This window comes from Pipra filicauda, unplaced genomic scaffold, assembly GCF_003945595.2.
Source record: "Pipra filicauda isolate LSUMZ 115617 unplaced genomic scaffold, ASM394559v2 scaffold116_size3395265_pilon, whole genome shotgun sequence".
NCBI lineage: Eukaryota > Metazoa > Chordata > Aves > Passeriformes > Pipridae > Pipra > Pipra filicauda.
This window is the reverse complement of record NW_024103618.1, coordinates 2,571,786-2,589,816: the sequence shown is the minus strand read 5'-3', so window position 1 is coordinate 2,589,816 and position 18,031 is coordinate 2,571,786. Positions and strand designations below refer to the sequence as shown.

General features: G+C 39.0%; 1 protein-coding gene across 2 annotated transcripts in view; it reads left to right on the top strand.

Moving 5' to 3' along the window:
• USP46 (ubiquitin specific peptidase 46) overlaps positions 1–18,031 on the top strand; it is a 36,409-nt gene that overhangs the window by 1,221 nt on the left and 17,157 nt on the right. The window contains exons 2-5 of one of the 2 annotated variants that reach the window (XM_027735940.2): positions 196–317; positions 14,014–14,094; positions 14,914–15,127; positions 16,656–16,885. In XM_027735940.2, the coding sequence (XP_027591741.1) occupies positions 237–317; positions 14,014–14,094; positions 14,914–15,127; positions 16,656–16,885 (606 nt within the window). In that variant the 5' untranslated portion in view covers positions 196–236. The remainder of the gene's footprint in view (positions 1–195; positions 318–14,013; positions 14,095–14,913; positions 15,128–16,655; positions 16,886–18,031) is intronic. The other variant, XM_027735941.2, reaches the window with a different exon arrangement.

Sequence of the window (18,031 nt, the reverse complement as noted above, 5' to 3'; positions counted from 1 at the left end):
TTGGGTTTAGGTTTTTGAAAATTCTTGATGGGAAGTGGAGGAGCTCAAACTTTGTTAAAGGTTTATTACTACAGTAAAACAGTAGCAAACTCACGAAAAAACTGGTTGTGTGCGAGCACCCCAATGCAAACAGAAGAGAAGCCTGTTTCTGTACATTTTTTTGTTTTAGTCTGTATTTTTCCCCCTTATTTCCAGGTTCTTCAAGAGCAGCTACACGCAGTTGCCAGCTTCCCTCCATGTGGTGCCCCAGCATGCCTTGTGCTGGTGATGCCACACATAGCATTCATCTGCCCTGGAGAATGGAGCCTACCTCTAGGGTAAGGCAACAGGCACAGCCCCAGAGGCCTGGCTCCTGCGGGGTCAGCAGCAGTGGTCTGGGGGAGGGAGTGCAGATTGTAAGCCTGCTCCCCCTCCCAAGTGTCCACACTTCCACTTAAATGGGCTTGCTCTTTCATTTCTAACCAGATGCCTGGGACATCCCATGCATAGTTTTGACTTAAGCCTCAGTCCTCCCTTTGAAATGCCTGCTCTGAAATGCAGACAGGAAGAGTTGGTTCTGGGGTTAAAAAAAAATTAATACAACATCCAGATTTGGGGTAAAATAATCTGGATTCTCATCTTTCTTCACCAACAGTAAGTAGTTTTTTGAACTTTTCGTTGTTCTTAATGATTACCAGTCCAATGGGCGAGGACACTGAAAAGAGAGGTTTAGGAAACAGTACAGGACTGAGGAGAAAACCTGGGCACACTTACCTTCCTTCTGAGGCAGGCTCCAGTTTTTACTGCTGATTAATGGTCAATGTGATGCCCTGCAAACTGTATAAAAGAGCACCACATGAAGGGGAGCTGGAGACTCATAGGTGGTTGTAAGACATTAACATTGGCATAAAGTACTAGGAACTCCATGTTTTTTTCATGTGCTTCAGACAGATGCACTTGTATGCAGTATGCTTCTCTCAAAGACTGAACAGATTCATAGCAAAACTGATGAGGTTGTTCTAATGGTGTGCTGCTCAGCTGTCACTGCCAGTATATCTTGCAAAAGTAGCATCTGAGAAATGGAGAGACTGAAGGGAAGAATGAGAGCCTCAGGCAGAAAAGGCATACAAGAACCCATACTTCAAGGCAATTCTAGCTCGTGGTACTGTGACAGAAGGTGAAGTTATTCTAATGATAATGATGTTTTTAGGCTACATATTCCTTTGGGTCTGTGTACTTAGCTTTTAAAGATGCTATGTTGTGTTGGTCACATTTAGTCTATTCTGGATAACCCAGAGGGATTGGAAGTTCTTTTAGGCAAAAAGTGGAGATTTTTCAGACAGCTACAGAAATTCGGGGCTGTAAGAGAAATAGAAATTCATGGAAGTATTGACAACACTGCATTATGGCTTGTCCAAAAATGTGTCCACTTGGGTCGGGTGGTGGACTTGAGCTTAGTGGTTTGTAGGAGGAGCTACAATCACCTTCCAGAAGGCTAGAGGTATAAAACTAAACCTTTTGCCCGTATAAAACCTGAATATTTGCAGTGCTAGTTTGATTTAGGGCATCTGTGGAAATCTACCATACAAAGATTTTAATTCCCAGACCTCGTTGCTGCACTATAATATAGTACTTGAAAAACTGAGCTATTACAGTTTGTGGACTAAGAAATGGCTGTATAATTCTTAGGTAATATAATATATATAATATATATATAAAATTAAAATATGTATGTAATATTATATATTTTTGTATATAATGCTGCTTGTTAGTATGTTTGTAAGTTTTTTAACCTCATTGAACTTAATAATGAAAAAAAGTGTCAAGGTCTTCTTTATCTTTTCTCATTCCCATTCCACTTGAGAGTGTTCACAGAGATTTTTTTTCTTAATTTTTGCAAAAAAAAAAAAAAAGATGATGCCTGGTTGATTTTCTGATTGGGTGGGGGAAAGTATGGAAAGAGAGACAGAGGGAGCAATTGGTCCTGAAATACTTGTCCCTCTCTGAATGCAACATAGATTATGTTTTCAATGGTAGTCCTTTTGACAGAGCTTCTTGTGTGTTTGTCCAAGTGCTTTTGTGTCCTAAGGGAAAAAATAGCTGAATTTTGGCTGAATTAATTACTAATTTAGCTCAAGAGAACCTGTCTAGTCAACATTTTAAGATACACATTTGCTATTTAATTGACTGCCTGATGTTTGGTATCTTGGGTTGCAATTTTGATCTCCTGAAGACGGTAGAGATGGTTAGTCTTTTCAGGAAGGATCAAAACAGGTGTAGTGGAGCAAGGAAGCCAAGGACGGTATTTAACTTCCTTGCAAAAGAGATTTAGTACTATATATTCACTGGATAAGCTCTCATATGCTGAGACAGACACAGTAGGAGCTAACCAAGAAGGAAAAAATATTTTGGGCAAATTTCCACTTAGCGCATTTACTTGTAGTAAATATTTAAGTGCACAACTTTCTAGAATTAAACAAAATTCCTCTATTGGCTTTTACCAATTTTATTCCCTGAATTTTAATAATAACAATAGTACTAGTTATTATGCACTGATTTGCCTAATGAGACGTAAGAGGTAAAACTTGTTCTGGGGTTGGAGGGGATGTAGGCAACTGTGCCTGAAGGAATCGGTGGGACTCTGTGTGGGCATGGTGGCCATGCTCATTGAAAAGGGAGGTCTAGTCTCCAAGATGTTCATTTTTACCTGCCTTTCAGACACTGTAAAAGCTTCTTCACTCTGTCTGCACACCATGTTCACCAGAGGGATGTATACAATAGGCAATTGTCACCTTTTATGTAGGGTAGGTACAATAGATGGAAGAAGCATAAGATACACTGGAGAAACCCTATCTGAGGGAACACCAACGTCCAGTGCCATGTAACGCTTGAAGACACCAAATAAGGATGTGATTTAGCCCCTACAATGCTGTAATCCTCTTTGGTTATTGTTTCTGTGATGTAACCAGACAACTCCACTATAAAATGCTGGTTCAAAGGTGGATAGGCATGCTGGCATTTTAAGGCTGTTTCTTACTGAAATACTCTGCAGTATGTTTCTCTGTTGATGAGCTTTAGGTACAGCCTTGAGTTCTGAGTTAAGCTCATGCTGCAACTGTGGCCTAGGGATCTTATTGTTACATACAGTGAAGGACATCTAATCATTTCAGAATGTATTGACATATATTTTTACAGATCTGGCTAACAAGCTCTGTGAACCATATTTTTCTCTTTTAGAATTCAGTTGAGAACAGGTATTAACCCCTCCTTTCATAATTTTGTAAGAGTATTTCAAATAATCCAATCTGCACTTCAAACTGTTCTGTCAATTTAATAAATGGGTTATTCTGAACACATTCAGATTGCTTTTGATTCAAGGTATCATCTGAGAAGCCCAGTAGTCCCTGTATTCTGGAAACAAATAAGAATAAATGTTGGATTTTTTTGTTTGTTTGTTTTTAATAGCACAATTTTAGAAACTCATTGCAGAGTTTGTTTAAATATAGAGCACTGGCAGAATGAAGACTCAAGTCTACAGACATGGATTTGGAAAATGCTTGACATAAAAAAATTTACAATTTTAATGCTGTGAAAATAGTAACATTCTGCTTCATATAATAAGAATGGTATTGGGTTATAGAATTGATCACTTTGACTTTCAACTGGATTTATTAATTTGAACAATCTGCAGTGTGTATTTCTTCATTTTTTTACATCTTCTCATAAACAGAGATAAAGGCAAAATAATACATGACAAGACAGTAAAACAGCTATCTGAAGGCATATTTAGATTGATAAAGGAAAACCAATCTGCTAAATCTGTAAAAAAATTAGTTACAAAGAGTTCAGGCAAAGTAATGTTAGAAGCAGTCTCAAGACTGCACAATTTCAGTATGACATACATATAAAATATAGAAAAAATATGAAAAGTACAGAGAATATGAAGTCTAATTATTGTAATACCTTTCTGAAGTAATGAGAAACTTGAGAGTATGGCTGACAAACAGGTACTAGACTGACAAGCAGAAAATATGCATTCCATCAAAAGTTAAACAGATATCCACAAAAGATGTTTTTTCATTGGATAGAGTCGGATGTGCAAAATGAGAAACATGCAAATACATCATTTTCAATGGATAACCTGGAATAGCGGCTGAGCTTGTCTTCCATGAATACCTTTGTTATGATTAAAGTGGTTATTACACACTTACTAGCTGTTTATAAGACAAGCACAGAAGGGCAGTTCATTAATACAATGTGTGCTTTACAATGTGTTTCTTTTAGATGCATGTAGTCTTTGGCTTCATGTTGCTGAATGAAGAGTAAACCAGAGGTTATGCTAAATATCTGAATAAAGGAACCTCTTAATTACAGCTCAGTAAGTGTCGGGGTTGACAGCAAGCCTGTCAGCAGCCCGGCATTTATCGACGAAGCAGTGGACATAAACCAGATTACAGTATACCCCTGAAAGGAGGACAACACAGCATGCAGAAGAATGTGGGCAACTTTCAGACAGGAAGAAGATGGAAGACAGAAATGGACTTCCTGTACTTTCTGCGAGTCAGGATGACTCGACAAAAGCTATGTTTTCTAGTTTGCAACCAATCCTGGTGTGTGTATACATGAAAGTACCAATAGCAGGATGACATGTGTATAACCTGATGTATGTTTACATGGAAGGCAGCAATGGAAAGTTGACATGTGTGATATGGGAAAAGTATAAATGTTTGCAACCTGTTACAATAAAGTGATTACAGCCTTCTTGTAATCCTGTCCCTGCTTTGGAAGAAGATTCTATGTCACTCTGCCCATCCCGACTTTAACAGCGGCAAGTAAGGCTGAATGAGTCTGAATTGTGGAAGAGATCAGATTAAAAGCAGACTCTGGACCTTGATTAACTGTGTGTGGTGGGCAAATGCCATGCAGGAGGTGAGGTTCTGATGGATATGAAGAGTCACTGTCTGGAGTATGACTCAGTTTGAGACAATTTGGAGGGGCAGAGACCTCATACAGAAGTCTCCTCCCTTGAATTCAATACCCCTGTTTTCTCCAATATATATGGAGAGACCAAATATGCCCAGATGTAAGTGAAAAAAATAACTCTTTACCAAGAAGAATGCTGATAACTATACTGATAAAAGTGGGTTAAACCAAACGGTGAGGAGAAACTTTCCAAGCTCTGCCCACTGGACCAAATCAAAATGGCAGCCGGCCTCCCCCACCCAGAGAAAACACACCTGGCCACAGGACAGAGACAAGATGGCTGCCCTTCCAAGTGATTTTCCTCCCCCACACTCAGAAAATTTGGCAGGAAAGGTTGGAGAGTCAGTGCTGGCAGGAAATGGCAGATGCTTGTGTGGCCCTGGAGTGAGGCTGCGGTGCTGGTACGGGCAGCTGAAGCAGGACTGCAGACCCCCGGGTGATTGGAAGGACCCACAAGACGTCCACTGGATCCAGTGATGAGACTTGGTTGTTGCAATTTCAATGTTCATTGGTCAAAGCGGTGGCCACAGTCCAGATCAGTCGAGGTGGTGGTGTAAGCCCCAGATGATGAGGGAAGCCCTGAAGCCCAGAGTTATATATGCTCAGGAACATGGAACATGGAACATGGGAATGCCTCTGATACCTCCCCTGGGGCAGGGAGTTTTACACTGGATGATGTAACACTGGGAGTAACAGGATACTTTGTGAGTCTTCTAAGATGTTGCACCTGTCTCTAACATCAGTGCAGCTGAGTCCATTATGGCTCATGAACAAGAGAGGAAAACCTTCAGGCTGAATCTTCCAGGAAGTTACCACAGCTGAGTCATCCATGTAAAGAAAAAGAAACAGTACCCCACCTCACAGGATTTGCCTCTTTCCTTACCTTACCTTCTTCAACATGCAGCTTATACCCTGAGGTGTTGGATGTGCATGCCTTCAGCCCCTGGCCTGGGTGGCCAACTTGCACATTGTTAGCAAAGCACACTGTGGATTGAGCCATGAGCACCAATAGTCCAATCTCTTGGGCAGGCACTGCAGGTGGTCACATGTCTGAGTCATTAATCACTAGCAGTTCAGTCTCTTTAGAGAACCACCAAAAAGCCAAAGAAGCTTATTTGGAGAGAAAAGACTTTTTGTGTAACCCAGGACAGTTAGTCACTGCCAATCAGAGAAGCAGTCAGGAAAGTTTCTTCTGCTGATCTTCCTTTAGCCTCAGAAAATGTCCTTAGCTGGCTGTTTGGTAGATACACTTATACACATTTTATGTACATTATGTACTCAACATCACAGCATATTAATGCTTCTGGGGAAGAAATGAGCTTGTATCTCCACCATCAGGCCTGCATTGTAAGCATGTTCTTGGATTTGCTCAGCCTTTGCAGAGAAGGCTGTTGTGCTGAGAGTTTCAAACCAGCCATTACTGGATATTGTGTGTTGCAGTTATTTGATTTTTTGATTTCACAATTGATGACCTAGTAAGAGGTGCATCTAAACTCTCCTAGGACAATAAAGTCTCCAGCTGTCCATTGGAATTCCATTTGATAAACCTGTGTTGCTTCTGATGTACAACAGTCAAACTTGGAGATTCCAGTGATGGTGATTACATCATGTTTCCTAATGTCTTACCAGAATCTACATTATAGTAATTTGAGCTAAGTACTTCTCATCCTGTCCACCGTTGAGATCAAGAAGAGATTAGCTGCCTTCTGTAACAAACTGTAGACTAATCTAGTAAATCTAGTTCATAGCTGTATATGATCTGAAAACCTTTGTCAGGCCCTGCCTCAGCCTCTTCTGTCTTATGCAACTAAACCCTATTCAACCCTTCTTTATATGGCACTTTTCTCTAGAGTTGAGTTTTAAATTTTGACTGCCTTTTTTCTTTCCAGTTATTTTTGTCTTCCTTTAAACCAAGCCTGGATTTAGATTCTGTCTGAAGTCTTACCAGTGACAAGTTAAACAGGAAAGTTACTTTAGAAACTTTGTGAACTCCCTCTGTAGACTCCCATCTAAGAATTTCATTATGTTGTCAATATTTGTTGTGGTGGTTTGGGGGATTTTTTTTAAAAACACTGCATAGCTGTGGCTTATTCATCTTATACTACACTCAGACTTTTTTTTTTCAGCTGACTACTACCTTAGTCAGCTGTTTCCCATTCTGTGCATGTATAGGTGATTCTTCTCTTCATATGCAGAATCTTGCATTTGTCTCAGCTCTTTATTTGCCAAAAGATAATTTTTTGCCAAAAGATAATTTTGAATTCTAAACCTGTTCTGCAACATAACTGCAGCCCTCATAACTCATGTTCTATGGAGATTTAATTAAGATATTCTTACTTCTGTCTCAGGGTTATCAAAAAGTATTCCAGCTGGTGCAGCTGTGATTAAGTCTAGAAGGTGCTTTGCTTTTGGAATGCTCTGAGGCACCACATATACAGTCTAGGTGACCCAGAAAAAATGTTATTGAAGAAATTATAGCCTGTAAGCAAACCTCAGTCTCTTTTTGACTGGTGAGGCCATCCTGAGGTTATGTGTTCTGAAGAAGGAAATTGGCCAAAACCAATGGTTTTGCTACTTGTTCCAGCAAAAGCCTGAGTGCTGCTAATCCAAAACCAATTAAGCTGGGAATGCAGACAGACTCATGAGAGAATATTGAGTTTGGTAAAAGTTGCATAATCCTGGAAACTTTAACGGTCAATGTTTTTAAAAAATTACTTGTTTTATAAGCTATGTAAGACTGAGTACCTTAAACACTTTGTTCAAGATTTTAAGTTGTTCAGGATTTCAAGGCTGTCAGGTTTTATATGTTTCTTAGTAACCACACAGTTAATAGCTGAATTTATTTGTGGTATATATGACACTTATATCTGTGTTTAGAGATAGTTTAGTGCATCCAGAAAAAAAAAAAAACCAAACAACAAAAACCAGCAGATTAGACATCTCTTTTCAAGCTCTTATAATTTGCCTAATGATAATAAAACTCTTTGGAAGAAATGCACAAAAATTATTGATTTAGATACGTTTTCTTGAATCATTTTTCCTACAAAATTATGAATACACAGTGGTTTTTCAGCTATGAAGTCCTATAAGTTTTCTCTCTTTCCTCTTCTCCCTTGTGGCAACAAAGACCCAAAATAGCTTTGCTGGAGGAACAATAAAACTTTCTTTCACAGAACAAAAAGAGAGCTAATCTGGTTAAATTCAACCATCTTGTAGGATGTACACTTTAAAAAATACAGAAAAATTTCAGGTTTGGTATCTAATATCAGTGAGTTCGTAAGAAGGCTGGTTTAGCTATTTCTGTTACTCACATATCCCTCTGAAAGCTGAGGTTGTCCCCGAGGATAGCCAAAGTCCAGAACTGGGGACAAGTCGTGTCTATTGAAAGCAGCTGCATGTATGCTGCATGCTGTGATATTGCTTGCTCTTCCCTTACTCTTCTTTCTTTGTGTTGCTTCTGGGAGCTAATTTGGGATTTTATTTAGAGTTGCTTCCTCTCTTTTGAGTTATCCATCGCTGCCATTTGTTGGCCATGAGGCCTTTCACATCTTCTTTTTCCCTTTCCTCCCATAATGTTGTGCCTTCCAAAATCCTGAAACTCAGGCTGCCTAGCCCTGAAGCCATTTCTATTTTTACTTTAATTTCTCCTCTACCAGCCTAAACACCACCATTAGTTTGTCTAAAGTCTCTCCCTTCAGGAAACAGCTCTATTTCTAGCATGTTGCTCTCACTTTCCCTGAATACTAAGAAAAAAAAATCTACTTCATAGCTGTATATGATCCAAAACCCTTTGTCATGGACCAGCCATCTTTCTTTATTGGTCTCTTGTTCTTTATATATTTGTTTTTCTGTTTTCATGATTCAACTTTTTATGGTTTTTTCCTTATATTTTTTAGATTTTCTTGTGAACAAGATATTTCCTCTTATTTTTTCTTTTGTCTTTTATTCTTTGAAGTTTATTCTTACTGTGTTTCTGTTTATGTAGTGATACCCATTTAATAGGTGGCTTATAAGAAGTCCTAATTTCTTTACTGCATTCATTTACTTTAAATTAAACATGTGTATATTTATAGAAAGTTAGTGCAATTTTTTATAGCTCTGTCACAGTACAATGTCTAGCCTGATTTGCTGTCTTCTGATGACAGTATCTTTCATATTAGCTCTATTCCATTTCTCACTTCGTAGAATAATTGTATTTAGGCTACTTTGCTACATGTGATTTAATGATCTAATCTGATGTCTTTTTTTCCCCTGAACTGTTATTTTGTTTACCTGCTAATGTGTAAAGGAATGGCAGGGTTGGCTTTTTTGTTTGTTGGTTTTTTTACTTAATCTGTTTCGTGTGATACAACACGCAAATTGAACTCTTAGCAACATTGTCAGAAATTTCAACTGAAAAGAGAACTGGCAGTCTTATCCTTTAGAAGGCCTACAGCAAAATAACAAGAGGAAAAAATATAGGTCGTATGGTGAGAATATTTTTGGAGCAGTGCTATGGTAGAAATCTTGGTTTTGCCTGAATTGACCCATGCTTGGCTATGTCTCTAGCTGTATGTCTTTGCCATTTTATAAGGACTGAATACTTATTGTCTAATTAAGTGGTAAAACTTCTGAGAAATCAAGGTTCACCAGCACCACAGAATACATAGTAGGAGTTTCCACATTGACCTAGTTCTCATTCTCAAAAGGTCTGGCTACCACAGTCACTTCATTGCATTTCCTTCATTAGTGTATTTTTTTAAGAAGGAGCCAGTCTCCTTTATTATGAATTTATTTAATATACTCCAAATACCACTTCATTGACTTATGCAGCCTCTCCTCATTTCAGGCTCTGTGGCCACACTGTCGCTCTTGCTGATTTTTATGGAACTACAGCAGATTCAGCTGTGGTAGGATATTTCTCCTAGCTGAAGCACAAAACCATTTATAAAAGCATAGAGAGTGAATTGCATTAAAATGTCTGAGCAGGTTTTCACTGTAGAAGTGACCAAAATGACTTGCTGGGAGTGGAAACAAGCACAAGTATGCTTAAAACCGTGTTAAATAGTCATAGTTGATTTTTGCTGTTGATTAACCTCAATAGACTAATATGTTTTCTATTTTTGATGTGGTAGGTTTAAACTGAATTCTGAATTATCTTTAACCCATCTGTAATAACGTATTTCTTCCACTTTAAACCTGATTTGGGTATACAGTTTCTGGTATACTTTGATTGGAAAATTTCCTTCTTCTGCCATCATATCAACTGCTTATTGAGGACACTTCATACGCAAAACGTGTAATATATATGGAATGGAACATGGTTTGAGTTTACTAAGTAGTATGCCTAAATCTTTTTCTCCTTTTAAGAAATATATCCTTCTTTGAAGTATTAGTTCTCTATGCTTCTTACTGGTTTTCATAGACTTCTTTTTCTATTAATTTAATAGCATCTTTTTGGAGAACGTAAAATAAACCAGACTGAAATTGCCCTTGATATAAAAAGACACAAATCCTAATTAAGTCCTAAGGAAGTTAAGTCATCCAAAGATTGAATTTAGCCTCTCTGTTTTATTGGGACACTGGCACGTAGTGCTTTGTTTTGTATTTGCAACAGCCAAGTCCTGGTTTTGGAGAGGTAAAGCTGCATGATGAGCTGTTACTAAGCATATGTTGTTTCAACAGTGTGTATTTCAGAAATTTCCATGCAATATAGAATTTTTATATGAAGATCAGTTAGTGCACATCATGAATTTTTTTGGTTTTCAGTGATAATTTTTTTGAAAAATCCTGATTCTTGCTCTTTCTCACAATATTTATGAGGAAATTTGGATGCTAGGAAGGATTTGTCAAACCATCTGGCATCCTCTGAAGTAAGATACCCTGGTCTTGGAGGAGAAGCAAATGAGTAATGTAAGAGCAACTAATTAGCAGAGTACTTGCATTCTACTTGTCTAACAACATATAGTAACCTGTAGTTTATGAAAGAATTGGAGGTTACCTTTTAGAAATAGCATTTTCCATGAACTGTAGAGGGAGAATTTATTTCAGTGTGGAGAATACTTCCTACGAAACTGGAAAAACACCCACTTCATTCTTACGTTAGGGAAGTTGATTGTAATGCTAAAAGTGTAATCAAAGAAAACCTTTGCTTTGATCTGAATGCTGTACAATGAGTAGTAATATGAAGATGGTTTTCTTCAAAAGTTGCATTAATCTTCTGTAGTCATGTTTTTCTTTTATCAGACAAGGTTTTGAGGGTAACAGTGGCTGTTTGCTTCACTGCTAATAATAAATAATAATGGCCAGTCTTCGCGAGCGAAGATTTTGGGAAAGGTCATTAACCCTTCCAGCCTGCGCAGTGGATTTTTTAGGTGAGACACAGCGTGCGCTGAACTGAGCCCACCCTTTAGTCCGGAGGTTCATCTGCCGGGGCCGAGCAAAGCTTGGACAGTGGCAGTGAGGTCCCCAGGATGTAGGTTTATTTAGAGTGACCTTCTCTTAGGTGGATTGCCTACCAAGGCTGACGAGCTCCAGCTTTGCTCGGCCCCGGCAGATGAACCTCAGGACTAAAGGGTGGGCTCAGTTCAGCGCACGCTGTGTCTCACCTAAAAGTTCCACTGCGCAGGCTGGAAGGGTTAATGACCTTTCCCAAAATCTTCTCTCGCGAAGACTGGCCATTACTGCTAATAACAGATAGGCAAATGTTTATCAGTTTCCTCCCTTTCGGGATGTCGGATGCTTTGCTGAATCTGTCCATCTTTAACAAGGTTGACTTTCCTAGCAATAAAACTAATCTTCATATGGGACTTACATAATTATCACATTGTCATCTCTATTGAAAGGTAGCCAATAATTGCTTTGTATCGATCATTCCTTTTTTCCAAGTTTCTCACTGAGGCTTAGCAGAGTCTGGTGAGAAAAGACAGTGTGCCCCTTATGAAGCTTTGCATGAAGCCTTGTGCTTGTAAAGCACTTCAGTCTCAAAGGCATTGTCTGGGAAATAACATGCGCTTGATCCGAGCCATGAGCTCTGTGTATGTGGGAGAAAGGGGAAGAATGGAAAAAGATCTGAGAAAGGGATGTGAAATACAAAATCTTTGGAGCTTTTCTGGAACCTGCCAACTTAGAGGAGATGTTTTAGTTTAAAGCCTTGTAAATTCTCAAAGTGCACCTGTGCTGAGTTTCACACTGCTGATTCTGTTGACTAAAATAATCTTCTTTTAATGAGTTGCCATGAAATAATAATCTAGTATAGCAAGCAGTGCTGATGGTAGGTGGAGTAACGAAACACAAATCAGGCCTTGGGGAGAAGATGGGTAAGTGTCATCAAATTTTTGAATCTGATTACCAGTTACTTTGAAGATTTTAGCTGATGAAGTCTGAGCAAATGCCTACCGTAACGTCAGCAAGGTTTTTCACACAATCTCTCACGATGTCCTCATAGGCAAATTCAGGATGGACTGGATGAGTGGACAGTGAGGTGGATTAAGAACTGGCTGATCAGCAGATCCCAGAGAATTATTATCAGTGACACAGGGTCTAGTTACAGGCCTGTCACTAGTGGTGTCCCCCAGGGTTCAATACTGGGCCCAGTATTGTTTAACTTCTCCATCAATGACTTGGATGAAGAGGCAGATGCCTTCTCAGCAAATTTTCTGATGACACAAAGCCGGAAGAAGTGGCCAATACCCCAAAGGGCTGTGCAGCCCTTCGGAAGGACCTTGACAGGTAGGAGAAATGGGCAGAGAACTGTCTGAAATTCAGCAAAGGCAAATGCAGGGTCCTGCACCTGAGGAAGAATAACCCCATGCACCAATACAGGCTGGGGGCTGACCTGCTGGAAAGCAGCTCTGTGAAGAAGAACCTGGGGGTCCTGGTGGACAACAACCTGTCCATGAGCCAGCAGTGGCCTTGGTGGCCAAGATGGCCAATGGTATCCTGGGATGCACTAGGAAGAGCCTTACCAGCAGGTCAAGAGAGGTCCTGCCCTTCTACTCGGCCCTAGTGAGGCCACATCTAGAGTACTGTGTCCAGTTCTGGGTTCCTCAGGACAAGAGAGACGTGGAGCTCCTGGAGCAGGTCCAGCAGAGGGCAACAAAGATGATAAGAGGACTGCAACATCTCTCTTAATGAGGAAAGGCTGAGGGAGCTGGACCTGTTCTGTCTGGAGAAGAGACCACTGAGAAGGGAACTCATCCATGTCTATAAATATCTGACGGGAGGATCTCAAAAGGATGGAGCCAGGCTTACAGAGTGGGTAGGAGTAATGACACATTTGGCAGCAACCCGCTTTGCTTGCTTAATACTTTCAACTTGTTTAAAAATGGTCATTTTAATATAGCAAAACTACAGGTAACATACAAAATTAATGGTTGTACTTCATAGAGCAGCAGTTACCTAAACAACTTTGCTATTGAAGATAAGCTGAATATAACTTGCCACACCAAGGCTAGGAGATGTAACAGTACTTGAGTTTATGTGCCCTTTGATGTTAGATAGGAAAAAATGAGAGGTATATTACTTGCTTTTAACATTTGTGATGTTGTTACTGTGTACCAATATGAAGCCCAAATATTGTTACAGGCTGATGATGAATTAAAAGGGATTCAGAGGAGTTTCAGTAATGCTTAGAAAACGTGCCTTACATCTAGGAACTGGTTAGCCAAGATAACTTTTAGGCTTGTGCATAAGATCAACAGGTATCTTTATAAGGCAAGTGAGTAATGGGATCCAGATGTCCATGTACACAGTAAAATTAAGAAGGAATTGGGTATGGGAAGAACAGCTGTTGTTGTGACCTGTTCACTTCTAATCAGCCATTACTAGAGGGTCCATGCCAGGCCAGCTCTGCTACCTAGATTTGCAAATATTTTTATTGCCTCATGAGGCTGTTGTGCTTGCCTATTGGTAAGACAGAGTTAACTTGGCTAATCATAGCTAAAAGAAAAAATGATTTTCCATCTTGATACTGTCCATAATTTTATTTTAGAATCTTATTATTCTAAATAATTTCCTTTTCTTTTTTTTTTCTTTTTTTTTTTTTTTTTTTTTTAATTTTTATTTGTATAGGGCACCAATGCCTCTGCTCTGGAAAAAGACATTGGCCCAGAGCAGTTTCCAATCAATGAACACTACTTTGGACTGGTTAATGTAAGTACTGTTTTCGGTAGGTAAACCATATACAGAACTATGGCTCTGATGTTACTTGAACTTTGCTTTGTTTGGTTTGGTTTGGTTTGGTTTGGTTTCCTCTCTCCCTGACTCTTATCAATCTTATTCTAAGGTAGGATTGTCTTTTTTTTGAAAAAAAAAAAAAAAAAAAGCTGCCCAGGTTCCAATTTTAGGCAAATTAGGTTGCAGAACTGTATCAGATGTTTGAAGACAGATTCATACACCCCCAGAGAGAACAGTTTACTGTCCTGTGAATATTTCCAGAGATTAGAACTTACACTTCAATACAGTTAAAAGTCTATTTTAGCTGTGAAATGGCAGGGAGGAAGTGATGGAAGTATGTACAAGCTTAGATACAGCATTCTGCATTGGGGACTCTTAGGAGGAGCTTTTTTATGTGACCAAGGAGAGAATGAGTGAGAAGGGTGTTTAATCACTTGTTTATTCCCATATAAATAATATAGATATAGTAATTCCTTCCATTGAAACATTAGTCATTCTACTACTGAGCAGTAAGATAGAGCCTAGGAAGAGTATGTTATTATATTAAAACAAACTTAACAAGATCCACTACAATAAATATATCTCTTGCAGGTGGAAACCTTTACTTTGTATCCTAGTTAATTTAGAACACCCTAGTTTTTTTTGTGAAGTGTCAGGGGTGGGTGTGGAAATATATTTCTGCAGCAACTGCATGGAAAAATGGCTGGTTTGTGACAGGGACACAGAAGTTAAATGAAGCAAATAATTTTATTGTGACACACAGGGATTAAGCTTGTTTTTAATTTTACTTGGCAGTTTGGGAACACCTGCTACTGTAACTCCGTGCTGCAGGCATTGTATTTTTGCCGGCCATTTCGGGAAAATGTATTATCGTACAAGGCCCAACAGAAAAAGAAAGAAAATCTCTTGACTTGTCTGGCAGATCTTTTCCACAGTATTGCTACTCAGAAGAAAAAAGTTGGAGTTATTCCACCAAAAAAGTTCATATCAAGGTTACGAAAAGAGAACGGTAAGTGTAAAACTGGAATCCTCTAAGACATTCAGGCATTGATCAGAAATGTATAAAAAAATATTGGGCAATGGGATCATAGTAATCAGATGTGCAAGTTAGATTTGTAAATTGCTTTTAGTACTTTGTGGGGTTTCGATATTAATATTTTAGTATCTGTGTACACAATATTATGCTTGAAATAACCATACCAGGTTTTATATGTTCCTCGAAGTGTATGAATTAATAATGTTTTCACAGCATGGTGGGACAGACTGTACTGTACAGTGAGCCGGGATTGGGAACAGGGTGACACTCTGCTCTAATTTTTAAATTCTTCTTTTTGTGGCAGATAGAAACATTGAGGGCAGTTGGCAGTATAGAAACTGTGTGGCATAGGAGTGCTACAAGCACCGCTACTCCAGAACACTTTGGAGGATAAGTAACTGGATGTGTGGGGGGTGTTCCGTCAACTGCACATCAACTGCTGCTCTTGTTGTTAGGAGTGGTGGACACAGTCTTACTCTGTGAAGCATCAGACACCTTTTGAGCATTAGGTTGGCAACAGCATATGCCTAATCTTGTAGTAGTTCTTTCTATGGGATATGAGGAGCATCTTAAGACAGAGAAGCCTGCCACACAGCTCCATTTTGGCCTAGATTCATATCAGTGTGGGTGGTATGCTTAGAAACAGAGGAGCTTTGAATGAAGAGACAAAGTACGAGTCAAACACCTGGAAGAAATTGCTTCCTGGTGACAGCATATAAATGGGCAGACTGTTCATTTCAAAGCAGATTTTTGAAATTGTGACAAAGTTAACTCTCAGTCATCTAGTGATAAATGCCCCCACACCGTTCGGGATCACTTTTAGAGACTGGATCTTATGTTTTCAGCTTTTTTAAATTAGGACCAGACTCAGTGTGTATTAACCTGTTTATGTGTCCAGGCTAGACACTACAAAGCTGAAGGTCCTGTACAATATTTTCTGAGGAAATCCATGTGAGCTTTTTCAGGAGCAGGGGAATAAAAATACACATTTCTGGGAACACAGACTCTTTTTTTCTTCGACATGGTGGCCAAGTTAAGCCTTCACTGGAGAAGTCTGTACTAAGTCACCAGTGGGATATTTCCTTCTTCTCCTGTGAGCATTTATTGAAGAGGACAAGTCTCTGCTCATCAGACTTGTGTGTAAAAAATGAGCTTTGTTAGATGGTGTTATTATTATTACTACTTAAAGTGCGTTAACCTTGACTGACTGCCAGGTGCCCACCAAGCCTCTCTCTCACTCAACACTAGGCAGGGCAGGGGGAGAAGATAATATTAAAAAAACCTGTGAATTGAGATAAAGGCAGTTTAATTAAAAAAAAAAAAAAAAAAAAAAAAAAGCAAAGCAAAAATTGCATGTGGAAGGAAAGCAAAGCCAAAGGAGATTTGTTCTGTACCTCCTGTCAGCAGACGATTCCCAGCCCCTCCATGGGAGGAAGCAAATTTTCTTTCTTGAAGAAAAAGATATATTATGCTGTACAAATCTTGACTCTCTTCTTCACAGATCTCTTTGACAACTACATGCAGCAGGATGCACATGAGTTTTTAAACTACCTGCTCAACACCATTGCAGACATTTTGCAGGAGGAGAAGAAGCAGGAAAAGCAAAATGGGAAACTGAAAAATGGCAACATGAATGAAGCTGAAGAAAACAATAAACAAGAACTCACCTGGGTGCATGAGATTTTTCAGGGAACACTGACTAACGAAACTAGATGTTTGAACTGTGAAACCGTAAGCATTGGATAGATTTTTGTTGTTGTTGTTGTTGTTGTTCATTAATAGATAGATACATTTTATATACATATAAATATATGAATCTTTTCAGACATCTGAGAGTTGTGGATATTCCTGTAGAATTTACTTCTTGAAGTGAGTATATTCTTTTCTAAAAATTTGTTTTTCTAAGCATTACTTGGCTAACATATGTCAGGTTTTGCTGTCGTAATACATATCTCTACAGTTAAAATTCTTGCTAGTGAATCAATACCCTTCCTTATTACTGTAACTTTGAGGGAAGATACTAACATCATATTCAATGAATAAGTGAAACGTCAAGAAGAATTTGTGTGAATTCAATCTTAAAATGCGACTAGTATACAGACAGTTCATTATTAACAAACTATATGTTTTCTTTTATCTCCCTAATATTTTCTAGAAGTTGATGTCAGTTTGGAATCTCTTATGTTTGAAGTATAACTAAAAATTAGTTTTAGTTAGGGAACCTGATTGCAAGTCTGTTATTGATTTCTGTGGTTTTCAATCACATGCTCCTACAGAAAGAGAAGAGAAATATTTTTTAAAAATTATCCCTTTGGTGTTGCTATATGAAAGAGTAACACAGACAGGAAAAAAATCTGGTTTGGGGAGAACAGCAACACTGACCTTCTGAAAAGGTTGGAATTAACCTCACCTAACCTGTGCCTGGTAAAGCAAAGTTGATAGGCATCAAGGATGAACCAGTTTTCTCAACACCTTCTGTAGATGGTGGAGGTTATAAAGCTTCTTCAGGAAATTCTCTCCATCTGTGTCTAGGCTGCTTCATGAAACAGGAAGTTTTTAGCAGCATCAGGCTTTTGCTGCATACGGGTCATCCTGGCTCCATGGCGTTACCAAGCTGCTGTTGGTACCAAATATTGGTACAGCAATGCTGTGAACTGGGCCAGCAAACTGTTCTGGCCTAAGAGCTCTGTGGTTTTACTCAGATCAGTACTGCTTCTGTGGGCTTACTCTAAAGAAAACACAGCTTTAGATTAGCTGTGTTAAGATGGGAAAAGGTGCTCAGAAAAGGTATCTTCAGACAGCAAGCTGAGGTTAAGTATCTTTAGACAGCTGAAGTTAGGTGAGATAAACTCTACCCAGGTCCTACCAGATGTGTAA